This window comes from Mya arenaria, chromosome 5 (genome assembly GCF_026914265.1).
Source record: "Mya arenaria isolate MELC-2E11 chromosome 5, ASM2691426v1".
NCBI lineage: Eukaryota > Metazoa > Mollusca > Bivalvia > Myida > Myidae > Mya > Mya arenaria.
Window position 1 is genome coordinate 2,909,220 of NC_069126.1, and position 19,231 is coordinate 2,928,450.

Consider the following 19,231-nt stretch of genomic DNA (forward strand, 5'->3'; position numbering starts at 1 on the left):
CGGTTTAATATGATAATAAAATGGAACAAAGAACAAACAATACTGTGTGAACTTTAATATAAATGTAAACAATGTGTTGCGTATGTTTCCTAAATATATATGTCAAAAAAAGAAATGATACGAACAGGTATGCTGTAAACAGTGAGTGATGTCTCAGAGCAAACAGTTGCAGAAAATATTCAAAATAATGTATGTGCTTTCCTTTATATATTACTAGTAATTATTAAAAAACACTAGCTACCTATTCTATTCTAAATAAGGTATCCGACCCACACATGAGGATTGTGGACCCTATATTCGTTTGCTATCATTCGAAAGAGCTTTATTTGCATAAAAATATAATGTGTAAATTATAGAAGAAAAATGAATATTACAAGCTTTTATGGCCTTCAAAGATTGCAAAAAAAAATCAGTTCACGCCTGACTTCAGTTGAAATAGAGAGAACAGGTATAATATTGATATATAATGAAGTATTGGTGATTTATTTTACATAAGCAATTATATATGAAACCAACAGACCATAGTGTCAACAGTCATCAAAAGGAAACCTGGTTAATGTAGATATCTGCAGCCAATCGTATAACACTGGATAAGTTATCCTCTGGTTATCATTCGGTCAACGGTAATTATTGGACAAATATTGACCAATCAACATGTGTTTAGCCAACTAAATTAAAAAACAAAAAACAGAATAGACCAGTTTTAAACAATTGTCTGCAGAGAATTAGCTTATTTGAGGGTCAGAATCCTTATATGTGTAAATAAATAGTTTTACCCTGTCTGTATCTACATGTATGTCCCTACAAGGTACTTGGAATGATCAAATCATGTTTTTGTACCTTTCAGACAACGAAGCTTTTAAGAACTATAACAAACATGGCAGTGCGTGGGTTTAACATTACAAAGTAAAAATACATAGACGCTTTTCAAGTTATAGTATAAAAATATAATACGACCAACACTATGTATCCTTGTTAACTACGTTTACAGGGCGACTCGCGAATACACACATGTGAACTGTAGCTGTTAAGTGGTTCAGAGGGACCAAATATGTTTATAATTATGTTTTCGATATCTGTGATTTGTCACTAACTTAATACACAACTATGAACTATTTTTATGCGCAAAAACATACGAAAAGAATATTATTGTATTAAATCTTCCTATAACACAAACTCTTAAAGTACAATGTACATCACAGAAAAGCTGTCTTAAAAATTGCAACAAAATATGATTTACGCGTGTCCATATCATGATATTTGCATGTGCCTTTTATAAAGGTATCAAACAACACAATCGATCACGCGGCGCCAAGCCCCGCAAGCCGCCTGTCCAACCATTCTGTGAGATGCGGAACACCTTGGTCCTCCCAGAACTTGCGCATGGCCTGATACCGCTCCACGATGTCAAACGCGCATGCGTGGTGCAACTTCCGTAGGCAGACCGGGCACAGGAAGTTGGGTCGTGAGTCTGACTCCGCCAGATGGTTGCTTCCGTTCATTAGACACTTGAAGTAGATGCAGTGACGTAAGCCGAACACGTGACCGATCTCGTGACACATCGTCTTGCACGCGCGGATCAGAATGGAACGAAGAGAGTCCCTTAAACATAGTTATACATCGAAATCATGCTAATACTTAGTTTGGTTGGTGTTCGCATATAATTATAAGGTTATGAATAAACAACATTTAAAGTCACGCAGCATTTGCGTACTTCCTTGTAATGATTATATTAAATTACAAGAACCGAGGCCTCAAGACAAGAGTACGGGTTTAAATTGCGAATAAAGATGATGAGTCACTGTATATAGGCATACTACTATATTGTTTATCCCAGTACTGTTTAATGAAATACAATGTAACAAATCAAACGATTAAACAATCGACGATACTATTAAGTTTCAGTTGCATTTTTACAGACGAAAATATAAACCTACTGTTCCAGATCTATCTGCGTAGTTTCGTGGCTTCCGAAGTTTGAGAGGTAGCGAGCCAGCGAGTAAACCCCGCAGTTTGTCGTCATGTTGGCAAGCCCGAACACAAAGTTCCATGCTTCCTTCGGATACAGATCCGCCAGAGTTATACCAGCAACACAGAAGGCGTCCCTCTTCAAGTGAGCTCGCATTTTGTCCAAGATGTCTCCAGCATGTGCCTGATACACCTCTCCATTAAGCCTGTCTGCGACCTTTCCACGGAGGCAGACTGGTTTTAGCACCGTTACGGGCATCCCGAAGAATATAGAAGCGAACTGCTGTAGTGGTGACATCACTTCCGGTGGAACGGGATCTTCTCTGAACACAAGCGGAAGTAGGTAGATCGTGGAACGGAGTGGATTTGGACCGCGATATGAACCTGTTGACACATCATACACAGTATATGTTATATGACAATTCTACCACATATATATATATATATATATATATATATATATATATATATATATATATATATATATATATATATATATATATATATATGTACAAGTTCGTTATAAGACCAATCAGTATATGGTGTGTGGCTATAAATGATTGTTCAGTTGATGGAATGAAGAAATGCCGTTGCAATGTGACATTTATAAGCTGTAGGTCATGCGGGGAACTCTGAACTGCACATACATGTACATTGACACTTATGACAATCGAGAGGTTAAATAAGTTGGAATGTTTTAGGAAATGTCTAAGTTCTAAGGTCAAACCCAACATTAAAATCCGTTTGATGAAAAAACAAAATAAACCCCTTTAATCAACGTAAAAACAACGACTGGTTGCTGCTATCAAAAAATAAATGCGGGAAATTCAATCTACACAGTGTTTCTAAAATCTCCACTAGCACACTATATATAGCAAACACACACACACACACTCCGTGAAAAAAGTCTAAGGTGTTACCAATGGCGCCACGTGCTGTAAAATGTATAAACATTGGATGTTATGAAATATTTTTTATAAACCAACTTAAAAAGGAAATTTGCAATAAACGTATGTTTTCGAATCGAGTGTGTATATTTTACCTTCCATCTATTGGCAATTGACTTCATTTGATATGCATAAGTCAGCAATAAAACTTTGTTTCATTTTACATAATATAAAAGAATCCCAATGTAATTAAATGTTCTTTGTTGCTAGAAAATTGGATGAAAAGAGACTTGTCCTTAGATGCTGTAAATACGCACAACCTCAATAAGAACGGACTATCATGGACGTGCTCCTGTATGTTCAGTATATTTTCTTACCGGAGACAAAGTGTTTGTACGTCTGTCCGGACTCCTTGTGTTCCTTCAACCAGTCTCCCCTCCCCGGCTTCTCCATAGGCTGGAACAGACTCTTGTCTGAAACAAGAATTATTGACTGCATTAGGTACCGCAATGCGGGTAACGTATTTGGTTAATTATCTGAATATATTTTTTTACGGAAGAGACGATTTGAATGGCACACTATTACAGGACAGCAACGGAGTATATGTTACTACCATAGGTACCCTATCACAGGACAGCAACGGAGTACATGTTACTACCATAGGTACCCTATCGCAGGACAGCAACGGAGTACAATGTTACTACCATAGGTACCCTATCACAGGACAGCAACGGAGTACATGTTTCTACCATAGGTACCCTATCACAGGACAGCAACGGAGTACATGTTACTACCATATGTACCCTATCACAGAACAGCAACGGAGTACATGTTACTACCATAGGTACCCTATCACAGGACAGCAACGGAGTACATGTTACTACCATAGGTACCCTATCACAGGTAATGCACACTATTACAGGACAGCAATGGAGTACATGTTACTACCATAGGTACCCTATCACAGGTAATGCACACTATTACAGGACAGCAATGGAGTACATATTACTACCATAGGTACCCTAATACAGGTAATGCACACTATTACAGGACAGCAATGGAGTACATGTTACTACCATAGGTACCCTATCACAGGTAATGCACACTATTACAGGACAGCAATGGAGTACATGTTACTACCATAGGTACCCTATCACAGGTAATGCACACTATTACAGGACAGCAATGGAGTACATGTTACTACCATAGGTACCCTATCACAGGTAATGCACACTATTACAGGACAGCAATGAAGTACATGTTACTACCATAGGTACCCTATCACAGGTAATGCACACTATTACAGGACAGCAATGGAGTACATGTTACTACCATAGGTACCCTATCACAGGTAATGCACACTATTACAGGACAGCAATGGAGTACATATTACTACCATAGGTACCCTAATACAGGTAATGCACACGATTACAGGACAGCAATGGAGTACATGTTACTACCATAGGTACCCTATCACAGGTAATGCACACTATTACAGGACAGCAATGGAGTACATGTTACTACCATAGGTACCCTATCACAGGTAATGCACACTATTACAGGACAGCAATGGAGTACATGTTACTACCATAGGTACCCTATCACAGGTAATGCACACTATTACAGGACAGCAATGGAGTACATGTTACTACCATAGGTACCCTATCACAGGTAATGCACACTATTACAGGACAGCAATGGAGTACATGTTACTACCATAGGTACCCTATCACAGGTAATGCACACTATTACAGGACAGCAATGGAGTACATGTTACTACCATAGGTACCCTATCACAGGTAATGCACACTATTACAGGACAGCAATGGAGTACATGTTACTACCATAGGTACCCTATTACAGGTAATGCACACTATTACAGGACAGCAATGGAGTACATGTTACTACCATAGGTACCCTATCACAAGTAATTTGTTTACTTCAACAAAGGCACCGTGGATACGTCGTCTGTTGGTGTGGGTTTTTTTCAAATGACCAAGAGATAGCATTTGAACTCAAGATACATATACTTTAGCTAGAGAGGTGTGGCTTGCTATATATATGGCATGTAACCATGTGAATATCTTTAAGGGTTTCCATTATACAGTCACCACTCAACAGTGTTCGCATTACGCTGACGATGACCACACCAAAAACGATATACAAACTAGTTATATTGATTTTGGAAAAATTAGTAGCGTCAAACCATCTTAAATGTACGGTGGCACAGAGGTGACATCCGCAACACTGAATTTATATTGTGGCCAATAACTTGAAGAAACTGTTGCGGATGTCACCCCTGTGCCACCGTATAAATTTAAGGACAAAAAATATACAGCAAAATATAACTGATTTAAACCTGGAATGAAGAACTTGATATCGCTTGCTTGTTTGGTGGACCCCTTGTTTGCGTAGCCATCCTGCGACGCCGTATCTTTCCTCGCGCTTGGTTTACTGCTTGACTGGAAACAAAGGTTGATGGTTCACTAAGCAATGTATTAGACTTTGAAGAGGCGACCTATTATTTAATTGTGTCGTGTGTTAATTCTGTTGGCCATTTCTTTTAAATAAATTGAATACTTTCCTACTTTAGAAAACTAGTAGTTCGCGTAATAACAATGAACCTTCCGACTCGTAAGTTTCGTTATATATTAACTTATTAAGCTGATTCCTGCATGTTTTATGGAATGAACGACGTCGTTTTATAAAGTCAAAACACGCCTGCTGCAGACCTAAAACACGCGTATAACCGGCTTAAACCAGGGTTGCTTGAAAGTTCTGTTTATGTAAATATTAATAACAATGATAATGTATTACTGATATCAGTTCATATCTGCAAGTGATTACCCGGATTGTCTGAATACCGATGGCGTCCAGAAGTTTTTCATCCAAGTTCATCTCGGTTCTTTTTGCCAATGTCACATTTTTGGCCATCTTCAACTGTTGACTAAAGAGTACACAGTAAAATAGACATATTCATTTATGCTTGCTTAATTAACTGCAGCAAGTTATGTTATATTCTTAAAAAGTGGAAGAAAAAAGAATTGGAAGTCACGATTAGAACTTTTATCATTACACTGTTTTCCCTTAAATATCTGTACAAGGAAGTTTATATATCGTGTTTGTTTTTTTGCCTGGGTCACAGTACAATAATATCAAAATATACATGACACAAAACACATGCAGGCTCAACTTCGTGATATATTCCTTATAAAACACCTTTAACAATTGAAATGATCTAAACGTTTAAAAACGAGACAGATAACAAAAAATAACGCCACTCAATGACAAAAGTGTCGGCCATCTGGACCACATGACTCCCAGAACTGGTTTCAGAAAGTTTATTGTACTCTTTGTCGATGCTTGATCTGACCATAAGCTAAATGCCATTAAAAAACTGAACTTGGCGACATCAGATGTAGGCAGGGACTGCAACAAATCCACAAACACACATGTATTATAAGTAACACTGTTAGTAGCTCGGGTGTACGGGATATACACCCTCAGAGGTTCCATACAATGCGAGAGCGAAGCACGTACGTGGTATGAAACCACTGAAGGTGTATATCCCATACATCCGAGTTCCTAACAGTGTAACGATCATATCTCGCCTAGTACCTTAAATAAGTAACCTTTGTTCATTTTGTTTATTTTGTTTTTGTCGTTTATAATAGTGGGGTATAAAACTACAAAGGGTCTATGAATTATACACCCCCTCCACGTGACCGCTCTAGACCAATCGGAGAGTGTCTTTTATTTAGGTGGTTAGATCAAAATATTTACAGCCTATGACAGTTGATTCACATGAAATATGTCAAAATTAAAACCAAAGAGGAAGCGAGACGTGTTGATGTTTCACAGTGATTTTTAGCCATGGGAAGGGGGTCAGAGCTTTTCTGTTTGTGAAAATTAAGCGTCATTTATTCCTAAAAGTTGACAAGAATGCTTTAAGAAATTGACAGAGAAATTTAACGACTAATATAGAATGATTGTTCATAAAAGAAAACATTGTTTCTTTGCACTCAAACTTCCAATATCTTGGCAAAACCTTTTGCCTTGAAAAGAGAAATTATGAAGTTTCTTATTGCATATAGGAAAAGGGTATATGAGCAAGAAATTCTAAGAAACTCGATTCATCATGATCAACTGGGCTTTGGTCCCACGTGTTTCCAGCGACTCCCAATCAAGATTTTTCACCTTGGACGTCACACTGATTTTTTTGTAATATAAGTTTGTCAGATACGTCACTGCTCTTCTCTGCACAATCTCAAGCTTCATTCTGTGAGTTTTGGTGTAACTTGCAGTCGCAAGTCGTTGATGAATGCCAGAAATAAAATAGGTCCAAGGACACTTCCCCGAGGAACGCCACTGACAACCGGAGCTGGCTCGAACGTCGCACTATAAGCATATAAGTATCTATCATGTGTTTCCGGTACGGATAGAAAAATCCGACCCGAGGGCACGCGCGTAAGCCGGTAACGAGGCTTGCCGAGTTACCGGTCACGCAGCTTGCCCGAGGGTCGGATTTTTCGATCCGGACCGGAAAAACATGATTGATATTTTTTCTTGCATACCTAAAATTATGTATTTGTTGAAAAATTGACGTTGAAAACGCACTTTTATACATTTCACCAAAAAGCGCGTGCTACGCTGTGTACTGACGTCATAAAGCGCAGTAATTTTAAATCTCTGTCGACGTCAGATAGTTCCTTTAAAAATCGCCCTTTAACGATTATTTATTTTCAATTTTAATTAAAAGTATTGTATACATTTATTTTTGATTCCGCTTTATTGAAATTGCTTAATATGCTTTTCATAAACCATACAATAAAAGAAATAAGAAGTGGCGCGTTGTTGCGCGTGACTCATCTTACATGGGGGTGTAAGATGAGTTTTTCCAGCACCGGTCACATGGCCGGAATAATAATATCTGTCATGTGTTCTCGTTCCGGATAGAAAAATCCGACCCGAGGGCACCTGCGTTGCCAGGTAACGAGGCTTGCCGAGTTACCGGCTTCGCAGCGTGCCCGAGGGTCGGATTTTTCTATCCGGAACGGACACACATGATAGATATTTTTTCTAGCATACATTAAATTACATTTTTTTGTGAACAAAATACATAAATAAGCTCATTTTTGTACATATCACCAAAAAGCGCGTGCGATGATGTTTACTGACGTCATGACGCGCAGTAATTTGTATTCACTGCATACGTCAATAAGTTCCTTCGACATCACGTCTTTTAAAGGTTATTTTGTTTTGTTTTTAAACATTTATTTTAGTAAAGTTAATGTTAATGGAACTCAACTTTTTAAATCTCAAAATTATGATTACATAAAGTGAATTATAAAAGAAATTGAAATTATTACGTCACAGCGCGTGACTCATCTGGCATGGGGGATGCCAGATGGAGATTTCCAGCACGGCTGAATTCACCGGAATTGCTTATCCGATGTGCTAGAAACACACGTCCGGTATGCAAGAAATTACCCTCTGCGATCTGTCAGACATGAAATATCTGATCCAGGGCAGAGTGTTCCCTCGGACACCGTAATGGTCTAGTTTAGTGAGAAGGCGTGCATGCGACACTGCCAAACGCTTTTGAAATGTCAAAGACCCCAAGATCGATACGTTTGCCTCTGTGTATGGAGTGATTGCTGGTTTTGCATCCGTGTTGGTCATAAGTAAGGATGTCAAACTTGTCGACATGCTTCATGTAGCTCGCTACTATATGCTCGAAGAGTTTACAAGAAATGCATGTCAAGAAAACTGGCCAGTAGTTTATACTGACAATGAAGCGTTCTCCCTTATAGAAGATAGACGATGTTTTAGCAGTTTTCAAGATGGCAGGTACCTCCCAAGAATTCAGGCATTTGTTAAAAAATATTACAGCGGTATGGTGCGCACGTGCTCGCTAATTACTCCACTCTGGCTGGTATCATCTGGACTAGTGGCTTTTTGCGGTTCAGTTACTCCAACTATTGTTCAGTAGAGCCAAAACTTTCTGTTGTTACCTCAATGTCTGGCATGGTGGGGTATGGGTTGCCATCTGAAATAGGGATGTCTGTTGAGCTCTCCTGAGTGACGACGGGTTGATATTGCTGATTTAAGATGTTTGCTTTTTCAATGGTTCATAAATAAAATCGACTTTACATTTTAGGATTGCATTTTCACAGCTGTCTTTGTGAAGAGCTTTGATGTACGACCAGTACCGTTTTTACTTGCTTGGTGATTGGTCCGTTTCATCATCATCCCCTTTCATCATTTTTCTATATGTTTCGAGTAAGTCTGATTTCGCAGCTTTTGTGTAGTGCCTCTGGCTTTTTCATAATATTTTTTACGGTCTTCAGCCTTTCCGGACATCTTCTATTTTGAATATGGTGTTTTTCAGATTTCTGTGTTTAAATCGAATGTTCCTGTCAATCCAAGGTTTCTTGATTTTATTCCCTGATGTTATTGTTCAAAGGTTGGTCATGTTTCAGCAGAATAGTTTATTGTTTCAGTCGTAAAATGTTCAAAGTTTACTTTCATGCTATCACAGTCTGCTCTTCTGTAAAGGTATAATTTCCTTGAGCTTTTCCTTATTTTCATTGGTCTACCACTGGATTCAATAAAAAAAGCTTCATCGTGTTCGCCAATGCTGGGCAAAACTTCACCCTTCTTGATCAGTGTTTTGTTGATGAAGAAAAGGTCAAGTATGTTGCTTGTAGATTCTGTTATGCGGTAAGTGGAGTCACCGATTCCAAAAATGCGTCCTTTGCTTAATGTATAGGCTGTCGGCACTGCCTACTATGGCGCCACGGTAGTAGAACTGGCCAGGATGTTAGGGCATGAGAAGTTCATTTCACTCTATTTTGATTTTACATTGCAAAGCTATTATGCACCAGTCAATTGCCGTAACCACGGCCCCCCATGTCCGGGGGTATACCGGGGATAGCCGGGGAAATGGGCCGTGTTTTTACCTTTCAGGTGGCACCGCAGTGCCGGGTGAATGCCGTAGTTTTGTCTTGGCGCAAAATATACATGTAGCGGGGAATGGGCCTTACTTAGGGTCCCTGGGGTGCGGGGCATTAGGCGGGGATTTTACCATCAGTTCGTCCCCGCAGGGCAGGGATCTACCCGGGGTTGGCTGGACCGAAAGTCAAAGTCCCCGCTATTCCTCGGACCGCTGGGGAAACCGTGGTTACAATTGACTGGTGCATTACTAGTGTCAAAAATGAGCTATTCGAAAGACGCCAGTGAAAACATTTGGTGATCCACATCTACAGTTAACTAGTGCTTTTATTTTTTTGTTGTCCATACCTATACATAGTTGGTGGTGCTAACAATCAAAGGTGTCGCAGCATTCACAGGGTGTTGTACATTTGCAAGCGTTTGCTAGACACTGCACAAGGGAACTTTGGAATTATAACCTTGTTTCTACATACTGGTCCCTTTGCCTTTTTCCCATGTGAAGCCTCATACTGGCATTGAACTGGATGTCGAGAGATGGCGTATTATTATTTTCAAGAACGACACGGGCATTGACCTTATTTGAAAATTCAGGCAAGGTGAATATTCTATATATAAGCAGTAACGTTGTGGCAATATGCATAAACATTCAGCTGCAACATTCTACTAAGTACATATATTATCGGGATTGTTCGTGTTAAAAGCGTTTTTTTCCTGGACAAGTCGATCAATATAACCCAGTGTTTCAACAGACCGTGAATATTATGAACGTTTTATCTAAATATAGTAAAATAATATGTTATATATACGATATGTTAGACAATTCATTAACTTGTAATTTCAAAAATTATCACTCTTTATAAAATACCTTGGAAAATCCACGTATTTGTCATTTTCGTCCTCTGACTGTCATTTGATACAGCATTGTATATAGAGCATTCTTCAATTCTTGTTTACATTTGTTTATGTCACAGTGCTTTGCGGCGTAGGTTTTTACAAGTGACATATCATGCAATTTCGCGACCATAAACATCCATGAACAATTTTGTTTCGTAATTTAATGGGCTGCTTGCTTGGTATGTGTTTATTGTCATCGAACAAATATGCATTGAATGAGTAGCTAGATAGTTAATATCGTACTTTCCTGACAGTTTTTGTCTATGCAATTATTTGAAAGACTGGAAAAACTGTTTGAAATTGAACTATTATGTTTGAAAACACTGTCATTCACATGTATTTATTTGGCTATTTTTGGAGGAAAACCTGTCCCCATAAATTGGGGAGATAACATCTTACAGTCCATCTAATTTTTAAATAAATGGACAAAATTGTCACAGTTTGAGAAAAATGAGCCTGTGCTCGAACCTGTGATCCCTTGCTGACAGTGTGAGTGCTCTACTTTCATGTTGTCTGTATATCTGTCTAGTCTAAATAATTGTACGTTGACGGATTTTTTTTTAGATTTTTGATATGGCAAATCCTTCACGTACAAATTGTTTAGTATCAAAAGTGGGTAGTTGTTCCGATCAGGATTCCGGGTTAAAGCATATAGCGTCTATAAAATATCATAGAAACAAGAAATATTAACAGATAATGTTATTTTATATTAGTTCCGTACACAATTTTTTTTTATCCAACTTATAATTATGAATTTGACGGCTTTTCTTCATTTCATTCTGTCAAAACATAACGATATATAGATGAAGGGCACCTGCAAGGCTTCAGGGCACAGTTTTAAATCGCTCGGAACATTTCGGCCATGGCCGAGTAGTTACGATTGTAAAATGAGGTCTATCTCGAAGCTTTGTCGGAAGAGGCCGAGTTATTACGATTGTATCGAGTTGTTCCCCTTCGCATAATTGTTATCTGTGTCAGTCAACTTTCGTTTTATTGGAAAGGTAAACAACTTGTTTTAATGCATTAAATGCTTGTTTAGTGCAAAATAACATTTCACTTACATGGCAAAATATGAATATAACTCTTTATGATCAATTTTAACCATAAAGTACTTCACTTAAAACAATTTCAATATTTTTTAAAACACCCCCGTTTTTTGCACATTCCCGTTTAGACGTTAGGGATTGGAAGAATCCCGTATAACACGTCTATTATTTTAGACTATATATCTGTCTTGCCGACTTTAAATAAATCTTATCTTATGTACTTAGCCACCAGGCCTTAATACACCTTTTTCAACACCATTACAGGTAGCATTATTGAGAACAACTCCTCAGCCATGTTGAAATTTGTTCCTGAATTTACAGGATAGAACAATGTGAGGGCATGATCAAGGTCCATTGTTTGGTGACTAATGTTACAGGGTGAAAAAAATGTGTAGCCAGACTGGGACTCACACCTGGGACCCCTTGCTACAAGTATGAGTTGTTAAAATCAGTATTTTTGGACGGGGTTATCAGCTGTCAACAATAATACTTGTTTTCTTTCCAGTTTGTTGTTGATTGTTTGGAGTCCAAGTAAAACGAAAACAAATGACAACCATCATCAGGACATTGGTAAGCATGCACTTAAATACATGCACTGTACATATGAGATGCATGTATTTGTACATTTGTAAAACAAATACATTTGAACTTCTGTTCCACAGGATATATGTTGTGCATGTTTGGTATGTGATTTAAATGTCACATCTTAATTTTATGCAGGGGGAAAGTCTGTTGAATGCTGGGGACAGATTTAAGCAGTATGAGGCTCAACAAAGAATTGTTTCCCTTGTGATTGAGTCAAAAGACAAGGTATATTTAGGGTGTAATAGAAAAATGCATGTACAATGTTTTGTTTAATCTACAGATGTTAATTAATGTCAAACATTATATGGCAGTGTGTGGCTCAAAAAATAATTTTGTAGGGTTAAAGGATAATTAGGTATGGTTTCTTATATTTTACATTTGTACTTGTACTTTTTGGGGGAGGCATACTGTCCTTTTTTTTAAAAGGTACATTTGCATGTATTTAAAGGGCAATAGACACATGTCATGTCATCGAATAATTACTTACTATGTATGTATGTATGTAGTGAAATGTTTCTTCTATTTCAGATGGCAGTGGATTTCATAATAGAGTTCACAATGTCTGCGAAATCTTCTGGTCAGATGTGTCTGAGTATGGAGTTGTTGAGAGATATTTTGGTGAAGAGATCTCCTCTAAGGTGTTACACGACCTCCAAGATGAGAAACATGTGTGAGGATGTTTTCAAGCAAGTTTTAGATTCAAGCAATGGGATCTTTCAAGACACTACCTTATATGCTACAATAGGAGTTTGGAAAAAGTTGTTGGCTGTAGTGACAAATGATTCGTTAGAAGACAATGATGCTAGTACAATACTGACAAATCTTATAAATTTTAATTGTGAAAAAATCATATGTGATATTTTATTATCATCTCATGTTTTAGATTTTGTAAAAAGGAAACTTCTCACATTCTTCTTCAAACTATTTTCAAATAAACACACTGACACAGATTTTAATCATGCAGTTATAAATTTAGCTAATGAAGTTTTAGGAAAATTAGGTAAGGATAACATGCTTCCACTGAAGCAGTTATTATCAAGGGAAGGACTCACAACCTTCATAGGCGTGGTCAAACCTGGAGCTGATGACACTGATTACCATGGTTATGATCCCACCTGGGTCAGGGAATGGACATACCTTTTCTTCATGTGCGAACACGCCCTTCATAAGAACTCTGGTAATGTACCTTTCAACATTTGATTAAATTATCTAATAAATTGGTATGGAATCATATTTGAAAAAAACAAACAATTTAATAAGCACTCAGTGATGATGAATATGGCATCATAATAATAGCTTGTTTGTAAAAAAAAAAGTTCTATTAAAGCAAATAATCTTCATTATAAAACTTATTTAATATATGAATATACGAACAAGCAAACTTGCCTGTTTCAAGGAGAGATAGTTTTAGCCCTTGTACACTACCTTGTTTATTTATATAAAGTTCTTTGTATCCACAGTATGTGAATCGTCACCAGTCTATCATCTCGGTCAGCTGGATGCCGTGGTTCGAGAGGTTGTAAAGGTCGAATGTCAAGGTCACCTATTTGCATGGTTACCGGAAGTGTACGTTGACCAGGACGACATGTGGATAAGCGTCCTCGACATCATCCTTGACCTTTATCAATGGTAGGGACTACTGTTTTTACAAACTTCATGTACATGTATATTATATTATGTGTTCTTGTCTGGAGTAACACCCATCTTTTTAATAATGTGGCATTTTCAACATATATGGTTATTGCTTTTGGCGTCGACGAATATGTGCAATCAACAACTTAAGTATTTATTATCCAATCGTGATACAACTTGTTGACATTAATTATACGCATAAAGTCTCGGTGAAGAGCGACCGTGGGTATAGAGCAATCGTGGGACATATCGTCTCAGTAACTCGATTCAGAGTTATACCCCTTTATTTTATAAAGGAGTAGATTTATTTCTTGTGCAGACATTAACCAATAAGACAGTGTTAATGGGCATATCGTCTCGGTCAAGTTCGATGGTGGGCTTATTGGCATATGTTATTATGCCCCCATTTGAAGAAGAGGGGTATATTGCTTTGCACGTGTCGGTCGGTCTGTCGGTCAGTGGTTCGGTCCGTTGATAGACCAAAGCTTGTCCGAGTGATAACTCAACTATTCCTGGACGTATGGTCATCAAACTTGACATTAGGTCGGGCCTGACCAGAAAATGACCCCTAGTGATTGAAGGGCTAATCGGGTCAAAGGTCAAGGTCACAGTGACCTTTAATGGAAAATTATTTTTAAAGCTTGTCCGAGTAATAACTCAACAATGCCTAGACCTATGGTCATCAAACTTGATACGGAAGCTGGGCCTGACCAGTAGATAACCCCTATTGTTTTGTTTTTTTGGGGGGGGCGGGTAAACGGGCCAAAGGTCAAGGTCACAGTGACCTTGAATGGTAAAAGGTTGTCCGAGTGATAACTCGACAATGCCTGTACCTATGGCCCTCAAACTTGACTTGGAGGTTGGGCCTGACCAGTAGATGACCCTATTGTTTTTGGGTGTCATTGGGCCAAAGGTCAAGGTCACGGTGACCTTGAATGGTAAAAGGTTGTCTGAGTGATAACTTGACAATACCTGCACCCATTTCCTCTTAAACTTGACTTGGAGGTTGGGCCTGACCAGTAGATGACCCCTATTGTTTTGGGGGGTCATGGTGCCAAAGGTCAAGGTCACTGTGACCTTGAATGGTAAAAGAATGCCCGAGTGATAACTCAACAATGCCTGCACACATGGCGCTCAAACTTGCCTAGGAGGTTGGGCCTGACCTGTAGATGACCCCTATTGATTTTAGGGCCCATTTGACCAAAGGTCAAGGCACAATGACCTTGAATGATAAAAGGCTGTCCGAGTGATAACTCAACAAAGGCAATGTCAAGTTATCACTCGGACATATAATCCTGACAACATGGCATCTCTTGTGTCAATTTACGTTAGAAATATAAGCCTTGTGTAGACAATGATTTTAGTATTTTTTTATCCAATCACAATGAAAGTTTCGACAGTATTTGCGTGCATAATGCCGCGTTCATCGTTGATCGTAGTGTTAATCGCCTCAGCAACTCCAGAGTTTTGTCACATCTCCCAAAATACAGCTGGTTTACTTAATTGTAAAGGGGGATAATAGTCAAGCCAACTTTTCATTTTACTACAAAGATCGCTCCTCTTACATTATATTCGGGTAATACAATTGGTTTGACTGTGACGGGCGCTCCAAACAGGCGACATCCATCCAATACCGCGGAGTTCCATTATTCCGTTGGATCATGGTAAAGCAGGGATCAAGCATCTTGGGCAATGAACGTCCGTTACAAAACCACATAATCGTTTGAGATGTTCATTCAGAATGAGCCCCGATTAGCAGAAAAGAAAATACCGTAACCGAGAAAATCGACTGAAGATGAACTTGGTTCGGTATGGTCTGAATGTGCCTCAGCTACATCGAAGTAATTAAACTAAAACATAGTGTGATGGTGATGTGTTCTTTCATATTTCATCGTCAAACCTAGTGAACATGACGTCACAACCTGACAATGCATGACACTTAAATATAACAACAGGACCCATATCGGCCTGTCATGATTCAAATAGCTGTACAAAAATGTTAACAGCTTATAATGCATCAGATAGCCCGAGACTCACATACGAAAATGCAGAACCTACCTTTCCTCACTTTCGGAGTTTAGCTTCTCCAAATATGGTCAATATACGTGGTAAACCTAAGATTTGAAAGTTGGGATGAACTTTTGTATCTGCTGTACTTTTCCGATTTCGCGCATCAATGCTTCTCTTCTCGCGTACATGTAGCATTATAAAATAGTATTTCCGTACTGCGTACTGAAAGTGCTATTTAAAGAACAAAACAATTATATATGACACAACTTGTATCTATTGTCCTGCATTACTCGATGACTCCGTTCACCCACAAAAACAAATATTGACTTATCTGCATCTTGGGAACGTTCATTTCTGCAGTATAATTTCCCCCGAGTCGTCGGTTTTACTATTAATTGCGGTACCTATCAGTCAACCAGTTGGTACATTTAAATATTGGTAATGGAGTACTGTTTTTTTGTTGTTCTACACATGAACTTTTGCTATCGTGGTAATGCGAAACACTCCGTGCATTAAAACACTAGTCTTTGGTGTTTTATGCAATTGTAAACCATTATTATCGTAACCATTATTTATTGTGACAATGGCAAATTCTTAGATTCGTATTGCTTTCTTTGTTCTTAAAGTTCAAGGAATGAGATTTTGTAGAGTTCAGTTGTAACTTTTATATGATACAAAAGCAATTCTTGATATTAGACATTTTTGTTGATATCCATAATTTTACAAATCTGAAGTATACCTGGCAGATGTTTCCATCATGCACACAAGAAACACACGCATGTCAAATGAGAACAAAAACCATAAAGCGAGCATCAATACGTTTATGTTATGGAAATATTTAACTAAAAACTACTTTTAAACTGATTTTGTGAAACATGGTAATAAACCACATGTTCTCATATATGTAGATGCAGTTATTTTGTCATACACCGTAAATATAAAAATGTGCTTGTTACATTTTCAGCCCAGACAAACTCTGCCAGCACCATTACCTCTTCCTACAGTTCGTTGGAATTGTTGGCTATGACCACGTGACACTAGTAGACTTTCTCACCTCCCCGGAGACGAACTTTAGAGAGTATTTAGTCAAATATCTCGAACACCTTAAACAAACGTGGAAACCATTTATGGACTGTGTTGACCATTTTAAAAAACACGAACGTGATGAATTCAGCGAAACCGAAAATGATTCGGGTAATAAGGATTATGGAATGACTGCCAGTGATGACGAATATGCATCGTCTGTATCCGATATACCGCAATCAACCTCCTTTACATCCACAGAAAGTAACACACCATGTATGAATGAAGATACTAACATTACGTCTTCTTGTTCTAAAAAGGCAGCACTATTGACTAGTGGTGTGAGCGTTTCTACAGCTGCAGGTCTCGGACTAATTGCTGGCGCTTATGACTCAAGCTCAGAGGAAGGTGAGGACGTAACAGACGATGTAACCACACTGAGTGATAATGACATTTCTGACATTTCAAGTGACACACGAGCAGACGCTTTAGGCGCTGACAGCAATACTTTTGTTCACAAAGCTTACCAAGAAGTCGGTGGATTTGCTGAGGTAGATTATTGCGAAACAGACAAAAGCGAAAAAGATCAAACAAAAGATAAAGGGGTTTTAAAGGCAGACAACGACACAGACACAGATATCATCAACGAGCCAACTGAAATTCTGCTGGATATTGACTTGTCTGGTGATAGCGTCCTGGCGAACGGGCTGCTAGATGACGTGATGGGAATGTTGATCAGAACGAGACTGTCCCTGGAACGTCTGCACGTGGCTCATCTGTTGCCATACAACCCGCAAATGCTCGTGCAGCTACTCGAGAACGTTGAGAGCATATATGAACAGTAGAACATTTACAGTAGAAAGTTGATTGTATTATTATTCCTTTCGCTATAAATCGGGAGACATATTGATTTTCATCGAGTTGTCTTTCTCTTTGTCTGTCCGTCAGCCAATCTGTCCGTTACAAATCGTGTCGGCTCCATAAGAATTTTGAAAAAAAAACTCGCCACAAATGTTCATCATATGGAGGCAAAGTGCAGAGCGCATGTTACAGCCAGCTCGATTTAAGGTCAAGGTCACACTTAGAGATCAAAGGTCATATGACTACAATTCGCATCGCTCTATATGCTTGAACCTCTTGAAGGATTTTGAAAAAAAACTCGAAACAAATGTTCACCATATGGAAACGATGTGCAGAACGCATGATACAGCCAGCTCGGTTTAAGGTCGAGTTCACACTAAGATACCAAAGGTTATATGACTACAATTCGCCTCGCTCCATATGCTTGAACCCCTTGAAGGATTTTGAAATAAAAAAAAACTCGCTACAAATGTTCACCATATGGAGACGATGTGCAGAGCGCATGTTACAACCAGCTTGATTTAAGATCAAAGTCACACTTTGAGGTCAAAGGTCCACAAAGATTTTCAACACAATTTGATTGACACATCGACAGCTGACATAGAGTGTATTGGTATAACCGTCACATCGTGATCATTGTCTCTATTCAGTGTGTAAAGACCACCAGATATTTCTGTCAGTGTTTTCTGCCACCACCTAGATGATGTACGAAAAATGTTACGACATCAACAGTTATTAAAGCGGGAGATTTTTAATATGAACAATGCCAATTTTTCAAATGCAGATTTAGAGGCTAAACTGTCTGAATATCAACAAGTTATCTGTACTCCAACAAGCGGAAAAAAAAACTTCGATAGATAATTTTTCTTTCATAATTCTTCAGTCTGGAGTTGCACTCTATAACAGTTTGCATGACATAATGTTTGCAAACATTAAGTAGTGTCTAGGCCAAGTGTCCCTAGTTGAGGATCCATCACCCTTGTAAGGTTACAGCAGCATGCAGAAACTGAGTTCAGCGGACGATTGATACTCGTTAAAAAATGTAAAATAAGGCAACAGTCGGTACTTCTTTGTGTGTCCGGCTGTTTCTGATTCAAGCGCTCTGTACTTTTCCATACATATTTTTTTTCTGTTTCCCAATGTCAATCTGTTTTTTGATTAAACAAACAACCGTCTAGTTATTTATGTGTTTACGTCGTCGGCACTGATGTTGCCCTACCTGACCATTTAATAGTCAACTATATATACTATATAGCAAGGCTCGTGGCTTGTCGAGTCGGGCCCTACAATAGACTTAAAAAGGGAAGAATGTTAGCATCCGCTTGCGATGCTCTTGTTGACAAACATAACGCCACAACACACTTAATATGT

At 38.5% G+C, this 19,231-nt stretch overlaps 2 protein-coding genes across 5 annotated transcripts; one reads left to right on the top strand and one right to left on the bottom strand.

Moving 5' to 3' along the window:
• Positions 1-40: 40 nt before the first annotated feature.
• LOC128234558 (archaemetzincin-2-like) lies at positions 41-10,790 on the bottom strand. Of its 2 annotated transcripts, XM_052948838.1 has the most exons (7): positions 10,675-10,790; positions 5,703-5,802; positions 5,215-5,317; positions 3,233-3,328; positions 2,889-2,903; positions 1,938-2,352; positions 41-1,602 (listed from the first exon to the last, which is right to left on the bottom strand). In XM_052948838.1, the coding sequence occupies exons 2-7, from the start codon at positions 5,787-5,789 to the stop codon at positions 1,302-1,304; spliced, it is 1,017 nt and encodes a 338-aa protein (XP_052804798.1). In that variant the 5' UTR covers positions 5,790-5,802; positions 10,675-10,790; the 3' UTR covers positions 41-1,301. The 2 variants fall into 2 exon arrangements, with proteins under 2 accessions (XP_052804798.1, XP_052804799.1); XM_052948839.1 differs by lacking the exon at positions 2,889-2,903.
• On the top strand, positions 10,774-17,999 carry LOC128234556 (uncharacterized). 3 transcript variants are annotated; one of them, XM_052948834.1, is made up of 6 exons: positions 10,774-10,882; positions 12,255-12,319; positions 12,470-12,559; positions 12,863-13,511; positions 13,795-13,963; positions 16,941-17,999. In XM_052948834.1, exons 2-6 carry the CDS (start codon positions 12,296-12,298, stop codon positions 17,842-17,844), a joined length of 1,836 nt encoding a protein of 611 aa, XP_052804794.1. In that variant the 5' UTR covers positions 10,774-10,882; positions 12,255-12,295; the 3' UTR covers positions 17,845-17,999. The 3 variants fall into 3 exon arrangements, with proteins under 3 accessions (XP_052804794.1, XP_052804796.1, XP_052804793.1); XM_052948836.1 differs by lacking the exon at positions 10,774-10,882 and adding an exon at positions 11,637-11,704; XM_052948833.1 differs by lacking the exons at positions 10,774-10,882; positions 12,255-12,319 and adding an exon at positions 11,955-12,181.
• The last annotated feature ends 1,232 nt before the right edge of the window (positions 18,000-19,231 follow it).